Source organism: Hipposideros armiger, unplaced genomic scaffold (assembly GCF_001890085.2).
Source record: "Hipposideros armiger isolate ML-2016 unplaced genomic scaffold, ASM189008v1 scaffold_10, whole genome shotgun sequence".
NCBI classification, from domain to species: domain Eukaryota; kingdom Metazoa; phylum Chordata; class Mammalia; order Chiroptera; family Hipposideridae; genus Hipposideros; species Hipposideros armiger.
Genome location: NW_017731360.1, coordinates 1,520,082 through 1,529,191, shown reverse-complemented (window position 1 = coordinate 1,529,191; position 9,110 = coordinate 1,520,082). Strand labels below are relative to the sequence as shown.

General features: G+C 56.9%; 1 protein-coding gene across 7 annotated transcripts; it reads right to left on the bottom strand.

Annotated features, from left to right (window-relative positions):
* Positions 1-1,572: 1,572 nt before the first annotated feature.
* On the bottom strand, positions 1,573-9,104 carry FHL3 (four and a half LIM domains 3). 7 transcript variants are annotated; one of them, XM_019657140.1, is made up of 8 exons: positions 8,964-8,979; positions 5,692-5,803; positions 4,949-5,119; positions 4,172-4,345; positions 3,910-4,084; positions 2,793-2,962; positions 2,481-2,667; positions 1,573-2,355 (listed from the first exon to the last, which is right to left on the bottom strand). In XM_019657140.1, the coding sequence occupies exons 4-8, from the start codon at positions 4,325-4,327 to the stop codon at positions 2,201-2,203; spliced, it is 843 nt and encodes a 280-aa protein (XP_019512685.1). In that variant the 5' UTR covers positions 4,328-4,345; positions 4,949-5,119; positions 5,692-5,803; positions 8,964-8,979; the 3' UTR covers positions 1,573-2,200. The 7 variants fall into 7 exon arrangements, with proteins under 7 accessions (XP_019512685.1, XP_019512675.1, XP_019512672.1 ...); XM_019657130.1 differs by lacking the exon at positions 8,964-8,979 and adding an exon at positions 6,066-6,327; XM_019657127.1 differs by lacking the exons at positions 4,949-5,119; positions 5,692-5,803; positions 8,964-8,979 and adding exons at positions 6,066-6,135; positions 7,397-7,519.
* Between the last annotated feature and the right edge of the window lie 6 nt (positions 9,105-9,110).

Genomic DNA, 9,110 nt, shown 5'->3' with positions numbered 1-9,110 from the left:
GCCACCTGCCTCATTATCTCTCACCTGGGCCACTGCACTAGCCTCCTAATCAGCCTGCTCATCTTACCCTCCAATCCATTATTCATACTGCAGCCTGAGTGATCATATCATGTCCCTGGTTACACATTTCCACTGGCTGCTTTACCCTACTAGCAGGGTGAGGTCTGTTTAACTTGGCATTTGGCTTTTCATGACCTGGTCTCTGCCTGCCGTTTTAGTCTCTTGGCACGCCCTCCAAATGAAATTACTTGTTGCTTTCCCAAAGCACCCTGTGTTTTTCAGGCCTCCAGGCCTTTGCACCAGCTGTTTTCTATGCTTGGACTACTACTCTTCCTCAAGTGTTTATTGAACATGTAGTAAGTGCCGGGGGCTGAGAATGGAGGGGTGAGCAAGGCAGGCACAAGCCCAATCTTCACAGAGGCTGGTGGAAAAGAAAAAAATAGAAACATATAATTATTAATTGTAAGCACAGCACACGGAGTGGGCATTCGTAAAGGTTTGTTGAAAATGTCAACCATGGCCTCAGAAAGTTTAGAATTCAAATTGGGCCAGGAAGGCAGTGTGAAGCGGATTAGAATCCCGGATCTACTATGACTACCAATGTGACTTTGGGGAACTGACATGCGTTGTCTCACCTCTGTGAAATGGAAAAATGCCCGCCTCATAGGATTTCTGGGAGGATTTAATATGAGATACATACAATCACATGGTTCTGCCGGACCCAAAGGCCCCTCCCCCACAGGGCACAAGGGTCCTCCCTCCTGCCGCGCGGGCAACCCACACCAGGAGGGACCTTGAGCGCCTTAGCCCGCGCGTGCGGCGAGTGCCTGAGTCCTCAGCCTCCTACACTTGGACCGCGGAGCCTAGGCTGCTAGACCGCAGGCTGCGGCGCGGGCAGCCGCCGGGGGCGTCGGACGCGGAGTGAGCGGAACAGCGCTCCGCCCCATCTCCCCACTTTGGGGGCCAGCCCCCCTCGCGAATTCCCGCCCCCGCCCTTGAATCATTGTGGGGGGGGGGAGGGCATGACCCATTCATGCCGGGAATCGGATCCAGATGTTCCCGCGGCGCGTGCAGCTGCATCCTTGCCTTTTTTGGCAAAAAACGTGCGGCTGCGAGCGGATCCCGGGCCGCCTCCGCTAATCCTTGGGAAGAGGGGGAAGGGAGCTGAGGGTCTGGGCCCAGAGTGGGTATCCGCACCGGGTGCTCTGCGGGATTTGGGAAGGGCTGTTAAGGGAGGGCGCGATTTGTGCCAGCCAGGAGGACCTTTCCGCCACCGTCGCTCCCGCTTGGCGTCTCCCCCAAACCCCCCCTTCTCCACGGGAGGAAAAAGCCTTTAGCCAGCAGGGGGGAGGCAGGCTAAGACGGAGAGGGACTGTAGAGAGGGACAGTACAGTAGCTGCAGCGGGGATCCCCTTTCTCCCAAGAGATTTCCCACTCCGTGGCCCGGCAGCTCCCCCTTCTGCCCTGCACGGAGGAGGTCTGGAAGAGCCTCAGAATCTCTCGGTCTGCTCTCGGTCTGCGAAGGAACCTCCTTCCCCCTCCACTCCCAGACGAACACACAGAGGCCTGGGCTTCCTCACAACTGCTTTATTGCAGAATCTCTAAGGGGGCGAGTCAATCCCACCCCGCTGCCCATTTCTGGGCAAAATGGAGCTGAAATGAAATGATAAAACACTCAACGAACAAGGGTGGGCAGAACCCTGTACCCTAGGACCCCTTAATCTGCTGCCCAGATAGCCCCAGCCCTGGGGACAGGGGTAGGATTGGGGTGGGAGGGTCAAGCCTGAGGATAGTCCACTTTTGAGGACTTCTCAGGCACCCATAGGAGACCTAAAGTCACTGCTGAGAAGTCTAGATTGAAGGGGGCCTGAGTCCGAGTCCAAGTTTGGAGGGCTAGGGTCTAGAGCCCTGATTTGGGGAGGGGACTTGGTCTGGCAACCCAGACTATAGGGGAGAGGGCTGAGCTCTGTGGAGTCCAGGCTTGGGAGGGGATTTGAATTAATAGAGGCTCTGTAACAACCCAGGTTTAGGGGCCCTGGGTCAAGAAGTACCAGTTTGGGGATGTTGAAGTGGGGAGACTGAATTCTGGAGCCCAGGGGGAGCCCCCATTTGGGGTGGGGCTGGGTCCCGGAGGTGGTCTGGAAAAGGAGCCTTAGTCCTTGAGCACTGGTTGGGAGGGCCTGGGCCCAGGAGCCCTGGCTCAGGGCCCTGCCTGGCTGCAGCCCTGGCACAGCACTTGGTCTCCGTCCGGCACGAAGCCTTGGCCCACCAGGGAGGTGGAGCAGCGGGCACAGGCGAAGCAGCTGTGGTGCCAGTGGCGGTCTTCAAAGGACACGTACTTGCCTCCACCGAGTCCTGGAGGGAGGCTGGAGATTAGCTCTGCAGGTCTAGAGGGCGGTCCTGGCCCTCGGCCTCACCCAATCCCAGATCCCATTCTCTTGCCTGCACCCTACCCACTTAGTTGTTGACCTTTATCCCACCTGTGATGGGGCGCTTGCAGCTGCTACACTTAGGTGCAAAGAGTTCTCCAAAACAGGCCACACAGTAGGGATCATCGTCCCGGGAGGTGAACTGCTGCCCTGCTAGGGGTGTCTGGCACCCGGTGCAGACCAGGCATTCTCGATGCCAGGGCTGGTCACGGTACGTCACGCCACCCTGTGTCAGCGTCTGTGGGGGGCAGCATCTGTCAGCAGGGGTGAGTAGGGATTCCCACCCCACAACAGGGCCTTGCTCACCCCCACCCATGTATGCTGTGGAGATCAGCGCCCCCATCCCGCTGGCCCAGCTCCCACCTTGCTGCAGCGGGCACAGCGAGGAGCAAACTTGTTCTCATAGCAGGGCACGCAGTAGTGAGCACCCTTGTCAGGCACGAAGGAACGGGAGCCCAGTGGCTGCTCACAGCCGCTGCACAGGAAGCAGTGCTCATGCCACGTCTGGCCTCCATATTCCAGCTTCCGGGACCCTATGGGGAATGGGGTCCCACTCAGAGGCTGTGTCAATCGAGCTCCTGCATGCCACCCTCTACTACTCCCAGAGGAGAGTCCCCGCTGCTCCCATAGCCTGCACAGGGTGGTGTCTATGCACATGCAGCAGGTCCCCCACAACATATATTGCACATGCTAACCTCCCCCCAACACTGGACATGCTGGCTGAGCAGGTACTGGGCCCCTATAAACTAAACAAGAGGGTTTGGCATATGTGAAGTCCTTATATGGATCAGATATGACTATCTCAGCACATACCAGGCCTCTATGTCAGAGGCCTGATGATTCAGTATATGCTAAGTCCTTATACTCCAGACACGATGGTTTAGTGCACACACACACAAAGACTCCACTTATACTAGCCAAGCAAGTCTCTGCCCACACAAAGTTCTAATGTCCTGGACATGATAGGTTCAGCACACGCTAAGCCCCTAATCATGCCACTCTCCACATATTCTAAATCCTCATATCTATTAGGCATACAGGTCACCACACATATTAAGCCCTCTGTTTATCTATATCTGCACACACTAAGTCCGAATGCACCAAGCATGACTGTCTCAGCATACTCTTAGTTCCTATATGTACCAAACGTGCAGGTTTTCATACATGCTAAGCCCCCCCATCCCTCGTGTGTCAGTCTGCCCATACATGGTAAGCCCACAGGTGTATGCCAGGCCCACCGGTCCAGCACACATTAAACTCTCAGGAATGTACCAAGCTTGTCAGTTCCTGTACGTGCTAAGTTCCCAAGAGCATACAGGCAAGACAGACCTTGCATACATGAAATTCCCAGGAACATGCTGCATGTGTGGGTCTTTCTAAGCCTCCATGTATGTATCAGGCATGCCAGTCCCTTGCACATGCAAGAACCCTACACAGATGCCAGGCATGCCAGTCCCACACACATACCCCGGGGACATACCCGGCATGACGGTCTCCCCACAGGCAGAGCACTGTGAGGAGAAGGCACTGCAGTAGCAGTCATTGCAGAGCAGCTCACTGTCCTGGCAGGTGAAGGGCTCATCAGCCAGAGAGCGCTGGCAGCGGCAGCAGCGGAAGCAGCCCTCGTGGAAGTGGCGGTCTTCGTAGAACAGCTCCTGCCGGAAGCACGGCAGGGGCACTGGCACCTTTGCCCCTCCTGCCAGCCTCCACCCAATCCCTGCCCTGTCTGGTCTGGTCCTTACCCTTGAGTCATGCCCGATCAGCTGCTGGCACTCGGCACAGGTGTTGGCGAAGGTGTTGTCATAGCAGGGCACACAGTAGGGGCCATTGTCTGTCTGGATGTATTTGCGGCCATACAGGGACTCGCTGCATTTTGCACAGTCAAAGGCCTCGCTCATGGTAGCTGTGACTGGGCCCTGTTAGGAACACAAGGTGCAGTGGGGTCACCCAGAGGGGCTGTGGCTTAGTCCTTTGCAAGAGCCCTTGACATTAAAAAAAAAAAGAGCAAGAGATCAGGCATAGAAAATGACAGGTCAGAGTAGGTGGTGATGGGGAAGGGGTGATTCTGGGAACCCAGGAGTCCTTCGTGTTTATTTCTGTATTTAATGATGGCGGTGGAATGGGGGGGGGGTGTCAGGAAAAATCAGGAAGCAGAAGTTGTTTTCTTATCAGGGCCCTGGCAGATCTGGCGGGAGGGGGGCTTTTCCTGGGTCAGTGACTCATTTCCTGCCCCAGCCTGAATTTAGCCTCCACTGTCCCTAGTGTCCCCAAAGGAGCAAAAGAGCAGGACAGAGAGCCACCCTCTCCTATCCCGTATGAACAGCAGTCCCACCCTCTCCTGACTCCCAGGAAGGGACCCTCAGGATATGGATCAAGGAACCCCTACCCAGAGGTCTGGAGTGGGAAGCTTAGAGATGGGAATGGGCTGTTCTACCCCCATCCAGGAAACAGTGGAATGTTAGAGGGATGCCGGGCGGATGAATGGTGGAGGTGGTGGAGGCGATGTCATTGAGCCTCACCTCCCAGGAGAATCAGCCCTGCAACAAGGACTTCAGAGGCTCAGCCTAGGCTTAAGCAGGAAGGAAATCCTGCAAGCTGGACCCAGCCAAGCTTCCCCAGCTGGACCCTCTGCCCTCACCCCCTGCTGGGTCTCTGGTGGCACCAGCCTGGGCTGCCTTGGCCTGCAACATCTGCAGCAGCTCAGATGGCCAGATGTCAGGTTTTGCCAGCACCAGGGGAGAGAAAAAGGGAAATGAGACGCTTGGGGAGGAAGAGGGGAACTAGAGACAGACAGTATGCAGTGTGCCTCCCTGCCATCTCCTGCTAGGGGCATCCCTCCTGGCAGCATCTGGCAAAGCCCTAGGATCTTTCCATCCCCGGGTCACACGGTTTCTCTCCTCCTGCCTCAGGGGAGACAGCCTCTCCCCAGCTTTTCTGATGTCTAAGGGTTTGGGGCAGGGGGAGTGAAGGGTGAAAGGGGGAGCCACTGAAGACATTTTCTCCCTAATCAGGCCCCCTCTCGGGTGGGGATTCAGGCAAGGGGGAGCCCTGAGAGCTGCTGCTGCAGACACCCAGCCCCCCACCAAACCTCAGACACTTTCCATTTTCTCAGGAACAAAGCATGTTTGCGGGATGAGGTCATCCACACAGCTGCCTCTGGAACAGGAGTGTGGGGAGTGGGGGGGGGGTAGGGAAGTGGGGTTCCCGGTCCCTTCTGCTGCCCCTGATTCTAGTCTCTAGCCCCAGATTCAGAGCTTCCCACCTCTAGCCTCCTCCATCATGAAGCCTGCTCTATGACTGGAATCCAGAGGTGGGTGGAGAGAAACCATCAGGACCCACAGAGAAAGGGGATGTTCTCACAGCTGCAGATGAGCCTAGGGATCACAAAGGAACCCACCAACCCATTCCCCCCACATTAGACCCAACAGCCTGTTCTGGCTCAAGTGGAAGGAAAAGCCCGCCTTCTCTCAGCCACCCCCAGGGGAATATTCTCGCCAACAAGCGTTGCTCTGGCTTGGAGTTCAGACTCCAGGCGCCAGCAGATGCCCCAATCCTGGAAGGCCTGGCTCTTCTGAAAGGATGGCTCGTGAGCTCACAGCTGCTCTTCTGTACAATGGGAGGACACTCAGTTCATACCTCAGGCCAGGGCATGAGGCCACCAGGGGCTGGGGTCTTCAGAGCAGGGACTTCTGGAGTAGGGGCTATCCTGTAGGGTGGAGTGTATCCCCCTTCTCAGTCTTCTCCCCACCACTCAGGCCTGGGTTTCCTCTGGCCCAACATCTGAGAGTTGCCTGGGCTGTCAGCCACTGGGCAGCAGGGGGCCACACAGGTGGAGTGAGTGTGGCCATGCCTCTGTCCTGGCGTGCCCTGGGCCTTTTCCTTCCTTCCTGGCTTGGCCCAAAGCATAGGCCACCTTCCCAGGCCTAGGCTAGCCTTGGGTCCGCCCCCTAGGAGGCAGTCACCATTCTGAGGCAGGGGCACCCCAAATAGGGTATGAGCATGGTTTCTTTTTCCTTCCCACAATGCCCTAGCCTGTCCAGCTGGGCTCTAGTGAGGACATAATGAAGGGCACTATCAAGGCCCACCTGTCTCTGCCCATTCCCCTCCTCCCCCTTTCCCTGGCAGGGCTGGGGGACTGAGGGAGCCAGTTTTGTGTTCCTTCATGGCTGGTAAGAGGTTGCAGGGGAGACTGCTATGTCTGCCAGATGGCTCTTAGCCCTTGCCCCCACCAACACATACACATACACACACACACACACACACACCCCTACACCTGACCCAGACACACATCTGGCACCTCTCAGTGAACCTTCTGGAGCTCAGAATAGCTGGATAAATGGCTGTGGCATGTGGCGTGTAGAGGCTCAAGCTGTGAAATATAAACCTGGGTGATCTTGGGCAAGTCACTTAAACTCTCTGCGACTATTTCCCCATCTAATACAACCTCCTACCTCCTGGGGTTGTTGTTGGGCTTAAATGTAATGATACTTAGAAAGCACCCAGCAGTTAGCTAGTAGTCAGTAAATGGAGGCTATCAATGTTTTTATTATTGGCCCCTCCCTCATACTGGGGTCAGACTGCATATTCTCAGCCAGGCCTGAGTCCAGGGAGCTGACCCAGAATTTCACCTGGATATTCTCAGTGTAGGCCTGGTGAGAGAACAAAGAGGGAACCCCTAGTTCTGCTGGGGACACCAAAGAGGCCCAGGCCATGTGGCTAGCCTGACTCCAGTCAGCATAACTTTGAGACCCCTCACACAGGTACACAGGTGCACACACGTGCATGCTGCTTTGCCGCTCACAAAGTGCATACCCACCCACCATCTCATCAGATCTCACAAAAGGCAGGCAGGATAGTGTGTCATGTCCATTTTACAGCTGAGCACAGAGGCCCGGGACAGGGTAGCGGCATGCTCAAGGTCATTCAGGTATCAGAGAACCCAGGAGCCCTTTCCTGTTTTTCCTTGCCTGGAAATGCTGCAGTGATGGTGGAGGGGGTGGTCAGCGTTTTAAGTGCAGGGGGACAGGAGATGCTGGGTGACATCAGTAACACAGGAACCCAGCTCTTCTCCCCAGCTGCCAGCCCCGAGACTGGAAGACACCCAGAAGCCTTTCCAATTAGCCGTGCCAACTACTCAACCCTTTTGCACCCCTCCACCCCCAATGTCCAGGAGAACCCTGGCCAGGCCCCACAGCTGTGTCAGGATCTGAACAGACCCCTCCTCCACCTCTCTGGAGTTGACAGGAGACTCAAGTGGAGAAACTGAACCCCCCCACACACCCAGCCCCTGCTATCAGGCACCAACCCCCCCCCCCAAACTCTCCCCTCTCCCCTCCCCTCTGTGGGGCCTGGGAGTCACAGCAATTTAGGGTAGGGGGAGGGGGTGGGAAGCAGGATCCAGCAGCTGTTCTGGGGACAGAGAGGAATAGTTCATTCACCCTGGGTCCCCCAGGGCTGAAGCAGCCTGTCCAAGATGAGTTTAAAAATAAGTTGGGGCTGTCTTGGTGTATGCGTGGGGCTCCTTCTTGATTTCAATCTTACTGTCTCAACTCCTCTCCTCATGGGGACTCAGTTGACCCAGTTTGTGTTTTCCCACATCCTTGCTTCCCAATCTTCTGGGCCTGAGCCTCTCAGGGTCTGTCTTGGAAGCTGTCAGTGCACCTCCATTAAATCTCAGTCTCTGGGTGTCTAGCTCTGTTCCACTCCCTGTGTGTCTGTGTCTCTGCACACTTCAGCATCCATCTGTAATGTTGTGGGTGTCTGTCTCTCTGACTGGCTATCTCCCAGCAGCCTACCTCGGTGGATTTCTACCTCTGAACACCCATGTCTGGTCTCTTCGTGCGTCTACGGGGAGGAATGTCTTGGTCCCCACCCCACCCCACCCCACCTCACCTCAATTTTCTACCTCTTAGTATCTATCTCTGTATGCCTGAGTGTCTCTGTCTCCAGCCTCTGAGTGGTTCTATAGGCCTCGCAGAAGCTGATTCACCACAAGGCTAAGGGAGCTTAGGCTTTTGGGACCCTCACTTGCTGAAGGCCCTGGAAAGGGCACTACGGCGTGTTCACTGGGGTCATTGTATGCTTTTTCTTAAAATGCTCCACAAAACCTGGGTCCATCCCTATGCCTCCGGTCAGTCTCTCAGTGACTCTACGCCCAAGTAGAGCCCCTGTTTCAGATAACTGCTGCCTCCTGTCTAAGCCTGTCGTTCGCGTACCGGTCTCAGTCTCGGTCTCTCGCTCCACCCGGCTTTCTGGGAGCCTCAGTTTCTCAGAACCTTCCGATCTTTCTCTCGACTCTGGCTTTTCTGTTTCAAACTTGGCCCCCTCCCTCGCCCAACTCTCACAGCAGCCCCCGCCCCGCCGAGGTACTGGTTGCAGTGCAGACCCGGGCTCAGCGCCCTCCGGAGGTCAGCGCCCTTGGCGCCCGCAGCCGAACCCAGGCGGGGGCAGGGGGCGGGTCGCCTCCGCTCCCTTCCCAGCCCGAGGGCGGGGGCCAGGGGCTGGGATCCGAGCCGGGCTCGGCAGAGAGCTCACCTCCAAGCGGGCTGCCGGAGCGGGGAGCGGCGTTCGTCGCGGGGGGGAGGGGGAGGGCGGCGGGAAGCCGGGCCCGCGTCCCTCGGCGGATCCTACCTGCTGGCCGGGCCGCGCGGAGGCCGAGCGCGCTGCAGGCGAAGCTGCCGG

Coding starts and splice junctions, on each gene's coding strand:
- FHL3 (XM_019657127.1), bottom strand. Junction 4,085..4,171: donor TGATCGGGCATGACTCAAGG/GTAAGGACCAGA, acceptor TGCTTCCGGCAG/GAGCTGTTCTACGAAGACCG. Junction 2,668..2,792: donor GCTGTGCCCGCTGCAGCAAG/GTGGGAGCTGGG, acceptor TGCCCCCCACAG/ACGCTGACACAGGGTGGCGT.